This window comes from Lonchura striata, chromosome 4, assembly GCF_046129695.1.
Source record: "Lonchura striata isolate bLonStr1 chromosome 4, bLonStr1.mat, whole genome shotgun sequence".
Lineage (NCBI taxonomy): Eukaryota > Metazoa > Chordata > Aves > Passeriformes > Estrildidae > Lonchura > Lonchura striata.
In genome coordinates, this window is record NC_134606.1 from 61,259,612 (window position 1) to 61,275,798 (window position 16,187).

The following is a 16,187-nucleotide window of genomic DNA, read 5'->3' on the forward strand; positions in this document are numbered from 1 at the left end:
ATCTGTGCAGTGATCACTGAATGTCCAGGGTAAGTAACTTTTGGCTGCCATCATCTATGTTTTTGTTTCCTTCAGGAGGCTTTCTTACTAAGTTCTGATTAATTCTATTATTTCATAGGACTTTTAAGTACTTTTCTTGATTTCAGGAATTAATTTTTAAAAATATTAGAATGTTCCTTTCCTATGAATCTTGCCATTCCAGAAAAGGGTGAATGTGTCATTCTTCATGTGAAGGTGCTACCAGTTCAGGAGTGATGTTATTAACAATTGTTATATTACAGTATTAAACTTTATGTTTTTTAATGCTTATAATGTCTTTCATCCCAAAGCCACTTTACAGAAAGTGTGTCAGCTGTCACCTGCTGGATGGTTTAATGCCTTGGTAATAACTTTTAGTGACACTGCATGCAGAGGAAAGAGCTTCACTGATTGACAAGGATTCATTGGGCCACCAGGTGCTTTGTTTCGGGAGGAAAAGTGCCGTGCTTGAGGGGATTCCATGTCAAGATTACACCTAGAATCTGGGATCAAAAGAAGAAGAAACAAAAGATGCTTCATGTGTGTCTTCCAAGCCATAGTTTCGTGTTGTTATCTTGCTTCATCAGTTGGTGATAACAATGGAAGGTAAGTTGGAGCATGTCATAAGTTGCAGCATGACTTGGGCTGACAACATGCAGCTGGCTGGTGTGGAGTTGATATCCAAGGACATGAGGTGCCCAAATCAGGTGCATAAACACAAATACCAGTGGGATGTGAAATGCCACAGGGAATTTTGCTTGTTATCTGGATGCTAATTCAGGAGGGATTTAGATCTCCTTGATGTCCAAGCCTGTGTAGATTGTCCTGGACTTCAAATGGTGTCTCAAATGCTATCAAGTGCTCATGAGATGACAGAATTGTGCTCCATAAGATGCAAGAAGTCCAGCTCACCTAAGAGGGTTGTTTGGATTCAAAGTGTATGATTTCCAAAATGTGTTTGTTTTGCTTGAGTCCAGGGCAAATAATACAAATCACTGAGGGGAAAACGCAGGAGAGAGACCTGTCAGGTAGGTGTCAGTCAGAAGTGTTTCTGGTTTTTGTCCTGGATTTCAGCTCCAGTAAAATAAACACAGGGTATCACAGGATTTTGTAGTGGCCCTCAATAAAAATCACTGTAGATAAAGCTATCCCCCCCAGTATGTTAATTCTTAGGATTCAAATACAGACACACAGTATTATTTCCTTCTCTAAAATGGTCAGTTGCTAAACTATGGTTTAGAGCCTCTTTCTCTATTGAAGGCAGATCATAGAATTTTCTGCAGATGCTGACATGGTTTTGGTTTTTTTATTCCCAGCAGTCAATGGCCTATTTCAGTAGCTATCAGTCCTGAATTTCTAAACTTTCTTAACCTCCTTTTGACTTAATAAATAGGAATATTTTTTCCCCCTGGAATATTTTGCCTCTTCCCCACTGTAAGCATACTAGGATTTTGCAGTCCCTCTTCAGTGATGTAATTAGATCAGTTATGAGAATAATCCTTGTGAATTGGCCTCTGCAAACTATTCTCAGTCAACAGAAGTGGCTAAGTCCTTAAACCTTGGGGCAGGTTATGGTCTTGACTTTCTGGCAGCAGAAATAATGCAGTATTAGACTGAAGCCTTCCAGGTGCTTTTGGCATAATTTTCAGAACATAGTGGTATGGATCTTTTTTTTATTTTTTTCATTTTCCAGCTTTGCCTAGATTGATATTCCAATTGCTGGCTGTAGATTTACCCTGATTTACAAGATTACATGACTGTCTAGAACAGATAATTTATTCCAGTGTAGGAAAACAGACATTGATCACACGATCTTTCTATTTTTTCAGTGAGGTAACAAATTAAGATCCTTATGTTTCTCTGGCCTTGGCAGGATTTTCACGAGTGTATAAATTTTTGGGGGTTTGGGGTTTTGTTTTTTTCTTCTTGCTGTTTCTGAGCATTCTTTGCAATATGGCAGGATAAAATGAAGAATGCTGAGGCAGTGAAGAAGGGGAAGGGCTAGAAGAACTAACAATGCCTAAGTGGAATGAGAATGCCTGGAAAACATGAGTAGCTCTCTTATCTCTGAGCTATTACTTCAATTCTGAAATTGAAATATGCTGCCTTGGAATTCCTCTCTTTTCACATCTCTATTCTGCACCTTTGGGCAATATAGAGCTGTCGAGCTCAGCCAGTTTGTGCATTGTCCTCACTTAGCTCTGCTTTGTTCCAGAATCAATATTGAAATATGGTGTTTAAAGAGTTGCTTTGACAGACCTGCACAATGCTGCATGATAGCAGCATCCCAGCACACCATGGAAGCAACAACCACAAGGGTTTTATTCTGTTTACCTTCAGATGGGTCTGCTGCTTTGTCTTGGCAAACAGTATCTGAGTGTGACATTAAACTGTGCTTGTACCCATTCCAGTAGGGACCTTGGATTACATGAGGAGTTGTGGGAGGAAGTGGAAATGTGGTTTTTCAGGTGGTTTCTCAGGCCCCATGCCAGCCTGTGTGACACAGAGAGATGCAGGGTGAGCTGCTCTTGCTGAGGTGAAGCAGCCAAGGCTCCCTCGGGCAGTGTTGCCTCAGGTGGGAAGGGTTCATGCAAATGCTGGTGCAGCATCACATATAATGCACACTCTCCTGCCTCTGTCCAGTGTTTGAGAGCATCACAAGCATTCCTGAGGCATCAAGTGCGGAAAGGAGGTGTGGTGAAGGGAATGTTTACATGCTTTGAGATGGTGCATCACATGTATGTTGCACTGGGTAATTACCCTACCTTATCTCGCTGTGTTTTGCTGTGAATGAATTTTGTACAAATCAAATGAAAGTTTAGCTGTTCTACTTCTTTTTAACTCACAGGCAATGCTGGAGTCCTTGGGACTAGTTTCTGTCCCTTTGAGCTGCAGCCCTTACAACTCCCTAGTTCAGTGAAATCTTTTTGACCTATTTCTTGGTTCAGGTCTGAGATAAAATACAACATCCAAAAATGCTTATTCCATTATGTGATCATTCTGCTCCCAAAGGGGAAAAAGAAGACCTTTGAAATCATGTATTTGGAAGAAATACTTGGAGGGAACTAAATGCACAGAGGCAGTCAGCTCAAATGCTTAAAAAAAATGATAATATACTGCTAATTCTGACATTAGATAATATTAGTGTACAGTCTTACTTGGAACTGTTTTATTTCCTTCTGGGAGCAGAGACTTGCTTATGTGCAGGAAGTTATCAGGACTTGGTAAGTGTAAGCATCACCTGGTGAGCTTGAGAAAAAAATCGATGTGTGGTCCAAGCTCTTATGTTAGAATTAAATTTGAGAAATGAAACAATTCCCAAGCAAGTAATGTACCAAGAAAGAATTTATAAGAAAAGGCAGTATATTAAAAGCTTTTGAAGCAACCCAGAAACTAGAGTTTTCATTAGCAGAGGCAGTTGAGCCATCTCTCAGCAGGGTGCTGCAATCCATGTAGTTCACTAAATCTACTAATGCATTCTTTTCCCATTTCAGTAAGTTTGAACACAACACTTTTTAGCCAAGACAAGTATTTTGCCCATATCTTCTAAATCCTACCCTTAGAGAACATATTATTGTCATGGTAATATAGTCAAAGCTTTTACTGTTAGCTCAAGATAGGAATCTGTATTGTTTCAAAATGTATGTTTGGAGCACAACTTATGGAAATCATCAATATTTATACAGCAGATAATATCTTCAGACAGGCTGGACACCATCTGTCACAGTCTGATTTAATTTTATGGTTGTAGCAAAAAACTGAACTGACAGTGTGGAATTTTTCACAGAAGTCAGCTGGAAGTGTGTCATGGTTTTCAGGTAAACCTGTGAAATATTGTAAATGATGTCTGTATGTTCATGTTATGTAAATGGGGAAGGTACTCATTTGGGAGAGGGACTGGTTTCTGTTTGTTTGCATACTGAAACAAATTTAAATTCTGTTTAGTGCTCTATTGTACTGGAATCATTTGTAATTGAATCCTTCATACATGCCTTATGGATCTCTGCAGGGAAAATTGAGCATGAAATCATTCACTCTGGAAGAATTACTGAATACAGGAAGTGGCAATTTTTAAAATTAAATAAGACTTGAGCAATTCATGTCATTACCTTCAGATGGCAATTTAGAATTAAGGTTGTTTTCTTTTTCATAGAAAGCATTTGGTTTATGGAACCTTTATCATTTTATCTAATATTTTATATCATTAGAACAATAAAATACCCATGATAAATTTATTCAAAATTATATTAGTGCATTTTAGGATATATTTATTTGCTAGAGTTTTACAGGACATGCAGCCCTTGACAGCAAACAAAGCAGTTTCAAAAATGGCAGCAGTATTATCGTGTGCCAAAGTTGTTCTCTTGATATGTGTGTCATCAAATAAATAGTGAAATATTTTTCACTAATGATGCAGTAATTGAAAGTACAGATGAAATGGTTTCATGTACAGTGAGACAGTCCTGTTTCTCTAACACTTGGATGCTTGAAGTTATTAATTAAGTTCATTCCCTTTACTGAAGTAAGTATTTAACAGTCCAGTTTTGTACATCTAATTTACTGCTGGTGAGAGATATGTGCATCTTTGCTGTTTCATGTTTATGGGCTTTCTATCACTACATCCTTTTTCTAAAGATGATGAGTGTTAAAGCTTGAACCCTTCAGGTTTGTGTATTCATGTGCATGCATTTGTGTGCACATTTCCCCTGTGCTACTGCCTGTGGTTTTGCTGCTTAATGCAAATCTGCTAAGATTTGTTTTATCCTATCTTAGATCTTGATTTAGGAATGTATAGGTAATGGAAAGCACTCTTGAAGAACCATTTTTTCTCAATTTGCTCTTGTCCTGTACTACATGTAAACCAGGATTTCAATATCTAAAATAATGCATTTTGGTCAGATATCTGCTGGATTTTGTTCTTGTTTGTGCAATGTACAAGCAAGTGATCAGTGCAACTCCTTAGATTGCTTATTGTTAATCAGTCTGTCTTTTAAGAATTTTTCTGGTGCATCTGTTGTGCTGATTCACTGTTTCTTTCACTTAAAACCTCCCTTGTGAAGAAATGAATCAAGTGGACTTGTCCAACAGCCATGCCCTGCCCTGTGATATCACTGCCTGTTCTCAGTTACCTGTCTTGGTCTCCAATTACGCTTTGTAATTGCAGCATCTCTGTATTGGTCAGGCCTCATGAAGGTAACAGGAAGCTTTAGATTGTGCTTTTCCACCTCAGAGTTATATAGAAAGCTGACATGATGCTGGTCATAGTTAATTCTTCGTATCAGTTTAGGTCTGTTACATTTGTCCATCTGTATAACAAAGTAAAAGAAATCCTGAGGTTAAAATATCCACTTCTTTGTGACTTGGCAGTGAAGAGGTAATGGGAGGAAAGGGGATGAAAGAAGTGTTATAGCAGTATGTGTGGTTTTCTTCAATTTTTTTAAAGCCTTTCCCAGTTATTTGCATAATAACAATGTGGAAAATGTAATGGTTTAAAGACCTCTTAATGGAGATAAACACAAAATACAAGATTCTTAATTTTTGTTTGTCTGGGATAAAGCCCAGGTCACCCTTCATCAGTAATTTTTCCTTGAGAATGAGACTGAATAAGAGCAATAGAGGCATTGAAAATTTTTGGTTATTGTTTAAAACTAGCTGAGAAGTTCAGTACAGTGGAGGGTTGTATGGCAGACAAATGAAAGCTGCAAAAAAAGAGTTTGTTATATTGCACCCTTCTTGAAAAATAACTTTGGAACAAAGACGCACTTGGATTTCATGTTCAGTGGGTGCATACCTGGGGAGAACAGCAGTGGCTGGTTCCATGGAGAGCCTGGCACACACCTTCACTGTTCCACTGGAGAATGCAACATTACATCAGACTGGAATAATACAAAACTGTGGCTGGAGGTGGTGTTGAGAAATCCCTTAGTCCTGGCTTTAGCACTGACTTGGGTGGAGGAATTTGTTCGGAGATTGGTTTGTTGCTTTATACCTTAAAACCTGAAGATGCCTACTCACTAGGATTTTATGGTAGTGGCTTTAATTTAATGTGATTCAGAACAATATGACCCCTGTAAGGCAGGCAGAGCTGAAGGGGGTGTGTAGCAGCTCTTAAACCATCACAGTTTGCAACACACTGCATTAAACCATCACTAAGTTCAGATTGCTTTGATGTGCTGGATTGCAAACTGTGGCAATTCAGGAGTTGCTGCATTCAACCATCCATGCAGCAGGCTCTGGGAGAAATGTGCTCCAAGTGTCTCTCATGAAAATCAGTGACAGAGGTACAGTCTAGCTTTCATCTTTTGGGCTACAAACTGTACACAGAATTTGCATTTTAAATGAAATTATTTTCTGTACTAAGGAGGACCAACACTGAATGCTTCAGATGCACAAAGAGGAGGTCCAAGAGCTTAGCTGAAATTAATTTAATTGGCTCATTGTGACCTTTGCTATCTGCTCAATTTTGTGCTGTAAACATCTGCTCACATCCAGTCGACCTTAAATTTAGACCATACCCACTTCTGGCCGTACCTGTCACAGAGACCATATCCGCCAGTTAAGACTGGGACAGCTATTCTGGGAAACTGGTGCCAAAAATGATTTGTTTAAATTGTTTGATGCCAGTGTGATGCACTGTGTCATGCCATTACAGTGTTTAGCTGAAGCCTGGTTCTGGTGTGGAATGCAATTTGTGGCATCTTGGTGTATCTTGGCCCAGCCAGTAAAGCATCTCGGAAGGACACTGTAATCCCACCAGATGAATGTGGAGAGAATTGGTGTTGAGCTCAAGGAAGCAGCATCCATTGATTGGGAAAATAAACATTTGAAAAGCCACTATTTTCTATTAGATACATTGTTCCAAGGGCAAGTATCCTAATTGTACTCCAAAGCTTCTGTCACTGCTGCAGAAGCTTAGGCTCTTTGTCTCCTCTCTGTTTGTCCAACCCCACTCCTGTAATTATGTCAGAAGCAGCCACACTTAATCCCTTCTGCACCAGTGGGTGGTCAGTTAGTGATATTTTCAAAGGTATTTTCCTGACTCACACAATAGTGTGGGGTTGTTTTTTTTTTCTAGAAAACTTAAAATTATTGTATCTTGAAATTGTTTTGTAATACAGGAACATATGTGTATGGATATTTTTTTAAGGGAAAAAACCTTCAGAGAGGTAATTTCATTATGGTATTTTGCCTAAAAATAGTGGATTGTTGAAGAAGACCAGTAGTGAGACCAATAGCTTGACATATTAAAAATATCTGGCTTATTGCTTATTTCTACCATGCAGGTATAAATTTGCAAACTGCAGTGGAAGTTGTGCCCTGCTGTCCTTTGTGCCTCCACAGGGTACTGGTGACAATTGCAGGACATCTTCACATCTTCTCTTAGTAATATGTAGAGTGTGGGGTGGACTTTCTGTGGCGATTGTTAGCTTGTGGTAGAGCTGTAAATTAAATGGGGGAAAATAAAAAAGACAGCTGTGTGAAAATTGGAACTATAGCATTTTTTCTCACTGCAACTAAATGTGTTCAGACCTTCATGCATGTATTTGTGTATGCAGGAATGATACATAAAACAAAAACCTTCACATCCAAAAAATAAGAACATGTAGGAGACACAGGCTAATGGAGGAGGAATGGTATATATAGACAACAATGGGCAACCAGCAACTCAGGGGCCCATCGCAGCCATTGGCTTCACTCCATCTGTAGTTAGGTTAGATAATTTTAATGTTTATGTGTCATGCCATGTGTCAATGCATGAGCTGCTAAAGGCACTTGGGTGGCCCTGAGAAAAACAAGAGTTACCCAACCTGGGTTAGATAACCTCTGTGATTGAATTTCTGGTCGCACAGGACTGTGTTTGGCTCTGGGTATGGTAAAATTTGTGGAATATTCAGACCAGTGGCCAGAAAGCTGCAATGAGTTCCTTGGTGTTCTTTTTGACCAATGAAATCGATACACTAAAGAAAATGGTTTAGTTTTTTGAAAGGGCATTTTGGCAAGATAAAATGTCACCATAATAGGAGAAAAGGCAAAAAGGATTGGAATTGTTCAGCCAGGAGAAGTCTTTGACGTAGCCTAACTGTGACCTTCTATAACCTGAAGGAGCCTACAGGGAAGATGGAGAGGGAGGCCCTTTTACAAGGGTCTGGAGAGACAGGACAAAGGGGAATGGCTTTAAACTGAAAGAGAGCAAGTTTAGGTTAGATATTAAGAATGACGGATGGATAAAAGATGAATAAAAAAAATGGATGTCCCATCCTTGGCAAGGTGCAAGTCCAGGTTAAGTGGGGCTCTGAGCAACTTGGTCAAATCAATGACATCCCTGCCCAGGGATATTGGAACTGGATGATCTTTACAGCTGCTCCCAACTCAAACCATTCTATGATTGTATGATAATATTTCTGACTAGCTCTTTTCCCAGCCTAAATCTTATGGTAGTGTAGTAGCCTTCCAGTGTGCTTTCTTTGCTGTTTTATGTCAGAAGATAAAAGACATCCTGCAGTTTGATATGTGCAGAAGAAATGTTATCCGCTCAATTTTTAAACTTGAGGGCATCAGAAGTCATCACTAACTCTGCTTGGTTCTATAGGCAAAAACTGCAGTAGTTCCTCTGTGGAGTGGTTGTTTTTAGAAGAGGGATTTGTGGCAGTCTAGAAGTGGGCACAACATACTGCTGGTCCTTGGGCTTCTGAGGGACTCCAAGAGTTGCAATGCTTGTTCATTCGAGCAGTTGCTGTGTTCAATAGCCGTGGAGGAGATGTGTTGTAATTTTATAATTTTTAAAAATCCCTCTCCCAGGCTGAAACATGATTGAATTTTAAAAAGATGTGTACAGTTTTTTAGGGTGATGAGCATTTATGCCTTTGTACAGCAGCTGACGTAAACAAAAGAGCAGATCCACACTGCTATTACCAGCTTCCCCTGTACTGCAGATGTCTGAGCTGCTGCTGGTGAGGGCTGGAGGAGGCTGCTCAGCTTCCCTTTGCAGGCTGCTCTATCCCCTGATTCTCCAGGAGATACCGTGGCTGTGGCTGCAGATTAGGTTTTTCTCTCCCTCCCCCTGCGAGACCTCTGTGTGCTTTGACGTCATGTGTGCTCCTTTCAGTTGCCATAGCAGCCCCATTCCCCAAGCTCTCTGCCTGTCTCCTCTGGTAGGTTCCACAATGGTACAGCCAGCATCACGCTGCACAATGGTTTCCAGGCAGTGAAAGAGCGTGATTCAGCAAGCCACTCTTCCCCCCCTCCCCTTTTATTTCATTATTATCAGACATTTTGCCTCCCCTTTTTCTGTTCTCTTCTACCCTCTCCCCCAGGCTTTTATTCAGTTCTTTAAAGGAAAACGGTGATTTACCTTGGACCCAACTGCCCATCTTTTTTTTTTTTTTTTTTTCCTTTCCTGTCTCTATCTCTCCCCCCCCCCCCCTCCCCCCCCCATTATTATAAATATCCTGTTTTTTTCCCCTCGGCACTGTTTGGAATGTGATTTAAAAATACCACCTAAAGTCGCAGTTTGGGGAAAAGGTTTCTGGACGAGGAGAATAGCTCGCAAGCAAGGAATGGTAGGTGGTTGATGCTAATATTCTTTGACTAACTGCTTTCACAGGGTGGGGTGATGAATATTGATTGCTGCTTGAGGGAAAAAAAAATATTAAAGCGAGGGAGAGAAAGAGGTTAATGAAGTAAACTGCTAAGCGAAGCAAGAAGGCTGCACCTGTCCATTTTGTGGCCGGAGAAGCATCATGTTCCTGAGTCCGGGTGTGTATGAGCCGGAATGTTGGGGCGCTGTGGGTGACCGGCGGCTGTGAGAGCAGGGCAGGGGCGCTGCGTGGATGGGAGTGTGGTGGTGCTTTAGCAGCTGGCTCGTGTAAACACTGGGGTTTTACCCAGCCTCATCACCTCTAACGCTGCCTGCGGGCTTTGGGGGAAAGGAGGTGTCTTGGCTTGCAGCTCAGGAGAAAAATGAGGGTGTTGTGAGGGTTATAGGGTCCATACACAGCGGTATGAAATTTGAATGTGGAAAAATAAAAAGAGGACAATGAGCTGGAAGATGCAGAGGACGGAAGTCTTGGCCTTTTGCAGAGTGATTGAAAGCCAAAAAAAAAAAAGAGTGTGTATGTGGAAGTGTTTGACAGATCTTGTTGGATGTGGGGGAGGGGGTTGTTTTTAAGAAAGTAGCCTTTAATCATCACTCTTCCACATTACTTGGATTCAAGTGAACAACTCAGCCCACTGGATTTAACAGAACCACGAGATCTTTCAGGAGAAGTGTTTACAGCAAGCTATGGGCCAGCTGCTTTGCAAAAGAAAATTAACAATCTGTAGATGCTGCAGTGAAATCAATGTTGCTTTGCAGGGAGATCCTCCGGCAGAAAAAGCTACTGCTACAGGAAGGAATGTTGGTTTTGTTTTTTACAGCAGAGCGACATTATTAGAAATAATAGAAATTTGCCTTGGATAATTAAGTGTTACAGCATTGTTTGACAAGCAGGCTGTGCTCCCAGTGAACCATGATGGGCATGTTTCACACCATTCATGTGCTGGGGGATTGTCAGCTTGTTTACACTTGTTTACATGGGCTCCTTTTGCTGCATAGCTTCCTGATATCCTCAGTGCAACTTTCCCCTCCTCTGATATGTTCACTGTAAGTTTTGCCAGAGACTTCTACAGGGGCAAACTGACGCTATGTGAAAATACAAATTTTGAGGGAAATTATGGTGCTGAATAGAAATGTATTGAGAGGAAAATGCAAATATGTATATTGTAACTAATCAGAGGAGTCTGAAATCAGCTTGGTGGAGGACACAGAGGTTGCCCTGCAAGCCCAGCTTTAGCAAAAGAGAGGGGTTAGTGCAGAACAGTCTGGTGTCGGTACAGCACAGGGCTGTTTGTCTCTGCCCACGTGTAACCTGTCTTTGGTCCCCATGCCTTGGGGAAAATGGGGTGCACCAAACCCCGCTATTTTAACCTTCTTTCAGTACAGTGCTATGTAATCACTGGTCAGGAACACTGGAGCAATATTTTCTTCTGTGGTCCTCTGGCTGTCTGCTCTCTTCCTGCTAGGAATGGTGGCATAAGAATACCCTTTCAGTTGGCTCAGCTAATGACTTTTTCTTACAGGGATGCAGATGTGAGCGACAAAGGTGATTTGACCTCAGCCATTAAACAATATTCTTTTTCCCTGACTCTCAATAAACTGCACTCTTGCTCATAGCTCTCTCTTGCTGTTTCAGAGTATGCATAATTTTTCAGGGTCCTGTTGTAATTATGGTTTTATTGAGGAGTGTTAGGATTACAAGGATGTTCCTAAATAAGATAAGGACAGAAATCACTTACCATGAAAAATAAGTTTACTTCAGCTGCCTGTCTGCCCCCTTGAAAAATGTCCTTCTCATTGCTAAAAAGCTCCTTCAGTGCACACACAGATTTCTATGAGCAGATGACAGGGATGAGTGTTTTCTTGTAGGTTTGGGGTTTTTTTTTCCCTGCTGTCAGTGGCTGGCATGTTTGCAGCTGTTTCTTAGTGATTTAACAGTACTGGATCAATATACCTTCAAACAGTATTACAGTACCAGATCTGGCTTGGGAAAGCAAAGAGAGAGTTATCAAAATTTCACTGCCATGATATTGGAGAAGGTCATAAAGTTCACTTATAGTTTACAGTTCATTGCAAAATTCATCTAATTTAAGGGAAGGCTAAAGCAGGCCCAAAGGAGGGTGGTTTTAGCATTGCTTTTGCCAACGACATCATAATTTTCTTAACACTTGGAAGAGCGAAAATCTGCATTTAGAGAATGGCCTCCAGCTTTAAAATTGGCAATCTCTTAAACTGTTGTTCAGTAGATACTACCCAGTTCCTTGGACAATTCCAAATTACAGAAAATATCACTGGCTTGTTGATAAATTTTCAAATCCAAGTAAATTTTTGGATTTTTGTCCTAAGCATTCTATACCCATAGCCCCTCCTATTCCACTGATTACATTTTGAGCTTACAATAATAGCACTACTAGAAATTATGTCCTGAAAGCCTAGTGATTGCAGAATCACCACAGTTGCTGATTGTTATGTCATCAGGAGTACAGGAGAGAGTCTCCATTGGACTACAATACTGAATATGTATATATATAAATTCTGGCCTTCAGTGCTCATATTCTGCTTTTGATTCTTGCACACTAACCATTCCTTTGCTATGATTCTTGCATCCTTACTGTTTTGAAAGCTACTTGCGAGGAAAATGAACCCTCATAAAAGGACCACCAACGATTAAAGTCAAAATCAAAAGCAGTAGAGGGGATGGGATGGAATTTTCTGGTCCCCTCTCCACTGTTTATGAAAGTTACACAGCTGCTCTACTGTGTTTTAGCCTGATAGCTGTAGATTTGTTAGCAAGCTTTAGAATTAGACTTGGTTAGTTGTTAGAAGAGAAGGACAGGAAATTAAAGTCCCAAAACTTTCCAGTCTTATTGGTTTTTTATACAGTGAGATTTTTGGCAGAAGTTTTGGTGTGTGAACTTAGCAATGGTGGTGGTATGTTCTCAGTTTCATTTCTACACGAAGGATGTGAATTCATGAGCTTTAGTGTACCCTGGCATCTTCCTGACTATGCCTGGAGCACAGGGCAATGTCTTTTTACAGCAAGAAAAAGGAAAAGCAACTGTTGTGTTTTTAGGCAGATTCTGGAGTTTTCTCCTGTCTAAGAAAAAGACAATGTGAGTGCAGCCCCTTACTCACATTACAACAGTGACATGGGGAATTTGGGCTGTTAGGACCCGATCTAACATGAATCTTTGGGTATGCTGGACTCTCTCAGGACTTTTGTGAGGTAATAATCACTAAAAGTTGGAGTCCAGAAGAGCCTTCCAGTCAAGTCAATAGCTGCTTCACCAGGATTCCACACTGAGAGGTCAATAACCCAGCAAATTAGGAGCTGTAATGTAGGGGTGGGATTTCAGGAGCCTGAGTTGGGCCCTGTTTTTTTTCAGTAGTAGTTTTCTCATGAGGATTTTTCATTTTCTGTTCTTAATACAAAGTTTTCGTTCTCTTCTGAGATACTTGACAGCATGTTGGGATACAGGGGTACAACAATGTTGCTCAAACCTCATACTTAACAGTAATCACTTAGTTTTGTTCAGTGGTTAGGTACCAGAACACTATGTTTGATTGTTCCTTCTCTTATTCACTGTCTTAATACCACAGCATTTGCTTTTTCCTAGAGTTCTTGAGGTTGTCTGTAAGTTTCTTGGCTGCATGTGCTTTTGCCAGTTGAAATTTTTTGTCACATGCTTTGTTATTTGTTTTTAAGAGGGTGCTAATTTGATAAGCACATTAATGCTTTAATTCAGCATTAATTCACCAGGCCTTTCCTGATGCCTATATGTATCCATACCACACACTTTTTAAAGCTGCTAATAATGCCACAAGTCAAATTTAATTTCCATCCCCAGATATTAGTGGCAGGTGACTATGTCCATATCTCAACTTGTTATAGGTAAAGTTTCTGCTCTTCCTTATTCCAAAGAAAAAATTTGAAGATCTGGCCTGAGAAAGATAGATAGTATAGAAAAAAAAAAAGAAAAAAATTTTAGACCAGTTTTATGTTTTTTTTTTTTTTAGTGCCATCTGTTTCAATTTGAACAGTCTTGAACATGTGTTCTTGAGCACTAAGGCCTTGATTTTTTTCCTCTTTTTTTTTTTTTTTTGCTGGTGGGGGAATAACTGTGACACACTTCTCCCATTTAAACAGCACTTCATTCTGCGTTATTTTCTGTCTCCTGCCTTTCTTCTTTGTGTAGAAGAAAGGAAACTTATGGTACACATACTGCCTGAATGCAATGCATTATGGTATTATCAGAGGAAAATCTAAAGTCTTTGTTATATAATGTGCAGATATTGATATTCCAGGTTAGTTTAGTTTTCTGAAATTTTCTGTGTCAATCAGACTTAAAAAATAAAACCCAAATATTTCTTTCTCTTCTTTTGTGCTTAGGGCTAGTATTAGAAACTTGTACCAACAGCAGGCCAGACTCAAATATCAGCTATGGCAACCCATGCATGAAGTTGATGCCTTTGAACTATTTCCTATAGATGAGACATAGCACATGCTGTGGTGAGTCAACAATGTATTATTTTATTAAATCATACTTCTTGGCAAAAAAAAAAAAAAAAAAAAGCCCAGAATATTCTTAGTGCCGAAGTGCATGCTGATTTTTTTTCCTTTTTTTCTTTTTTTTTTTTTTTGAGGGGGGAGGCAGGGAAAATTAAAGTTACAACTTGTAGCAATTTTTAGTACACATTAACATAATGCTGTCATCTTATAATGATTTTCCAAGTGTATAATTTCTGCATTGCACAGTTATCAAATGGAGCACATTCAAATGTGGTTTCAGAGGAAGTGTCAATATCGCAAAATAATTTTTAAAAAGACCCTACTCATGCAGTAGTTCTGAGCACTATTTAAAATGGGAAAATCTGTTTCACTACTGCAAAATCCACAATTTTGGACTTATTTTTGTAACTAATGTTTTCCATCTCTTAGATTTGGTGTAGAGGGAGAGGAAAAGTTGTTTTGTTTCTCTTTGAGATGACTGAAGAAAATTTGGGGGAGTCATCACAGACTTTTTTGTCATATATCTCTTTATCCTTGGATAGGAAAATAGTGAGGACAGTGATGAAAATCAAAGTTTTTTTAAAAATACTTTGTAGCTTTAACTATCTTAAGTCTGTTAATAAACATCAATGCATATTTCATACATACTAAGTAATTTTGGTTCTGATAATTTCTTCAGCATGGTTTTGGTGTACCTTTGGGGGATGAGGAATTGTTTTCAGATTCCTCATGTAATCTCAATAGAATTGTTGTCTAAAATTGCAGCTGCTACTCCAATAAGATGTATCTCCAAGTCACTGTAATGTTTTTGTAGGGAGATGGAAGTCTTGTAGATGTGGCATGTGGGTAACTGTAAGGGTGATGCAATGAACACTCTGGTAGCTCTTTCATCCTTGATGAACCTGATGAAATAAATGTAAACAGGTGTCAGTTAAATCTATTTGGCTGCTTTGAAGTGAGATGAGTAGCAGAAAGCAGTGCCTACAGGAGTGCCACCGAGAGAATTTGTGCTCTGTTGGAATCTAGAGGGTTTCTCAAGGGGAGCAGACATACACTGGACAGTGATTTGTGTCATGAAGAGACAGTCTGGATGCTCATATCCTTGACTTGTGGACATCCAGTGGAAGCAGTGCATTTATGTAGAACTTAATAACCTCTCTTTTTTACTGCTATGGTATTTTTAATTTCTTATGGCTTTTAGGGCCCATTGTCCTAAGGTAATTCTGGTTAACAAGACAGCCTTCATCTTGGCTTAATGTCTGGGCTTTAGAAACTGTGACACTGAGCATTTTGCATATGAATGGGTCTGGGTGACTTTTGCATTTACAATGAAGCCTGAAACCATGTTTTTAAAAAAATAGTATTATTTTGCTTTAATTCTGTGTTTAGGAGTATACAGATAACCTGCTAGTTGTAGATAATAAGAATTTTAGATAAGCTGGCAACAGCGAGGTATATATGATTTCTGGTAGTTGATGGAGTAGTACAAATCAAGGATTTTGTTAACATGTCCATGATAAACAGTTGCTCAACAGATGTTGCATGAAATTTTTATGGTGTTTTGTACATGTTAATGCAATTAGCTGATAGTCATGGCAGCTCAGTTCCTCTCACCATTAACATTAAAATTGCTCTGTAAGTAGAAAAGTTGTTCTTAAGAAACTGGCTGATGATAATCCCCCACTTCTGGTGATTTTGCATTTAGTAGTATATGCAGTGCTAATTTTGGAACACAGTGGTACTGCTGTCTACAAGCAGTGTGACTTGATCATTTGTCCCCTGGGTCACCAAGATGTTTTTATCTTAATGTTGCAGCTATAGATATTTACTGTATGGTATTTCAAGCATTTACTAATGGCTCTGTTCAGGTTACTTTCCGAGTTCAGTGCACACCTAAGTCACTTCCCCCAGCTCTGTTCTTCCCAGTTTAGATTTTTGGGTGGGTAATCAGTGCAAATAGCAGTTTTTCAGAAACAGCATATGAAATGTGTCAAAATAATTCAGAGAAGTTGTAGGGAAAGAGCTGCTTGAGAAGTTTCCTCCCAGATGACACAGCATTAATAG

The 16,187-nt window shown here is 39.6% G+C and overlaps 1 protein-coding gene across 8 annotated transcripts in view; it reads left to right on the top strand.

Moving 5' to 3' along the window:
• The first annotated feature begins 9,108 nt into the window (after positions 1-9,108).
• Positions 9,109-16,187, top strand: part of MAPK10 (mitogen-activated protein kinase 10) — a 146,622-nt gene continuing 139,543 nt past the window's right edge. For 4 of the 8 annotated variants that reach the window (XM_077782997.1, XM_021549354.2, XM_077783000.1 and 1 more), the window contains exon 1: positions 9,110-9,578. Coding sequence is in view for 1 of the 8 variants with exons in the window: in XM_077783000.1 (XP_077639126.1) it covers positions 9,576-9,578 (3 nt within the window). In the remaining 7 variants the exon portion in view is untranslated. Of the gene's footprint in view, positions 9,579-9,651; positions 9,775-14,003; positions 14,124-16,187 lie in introns of those variants that run through there. The other 4 variants (XM_077782998.1, XM_077783001.1, XM_077783003.1 and 1 more) reach the window with 4 other exon arrangements.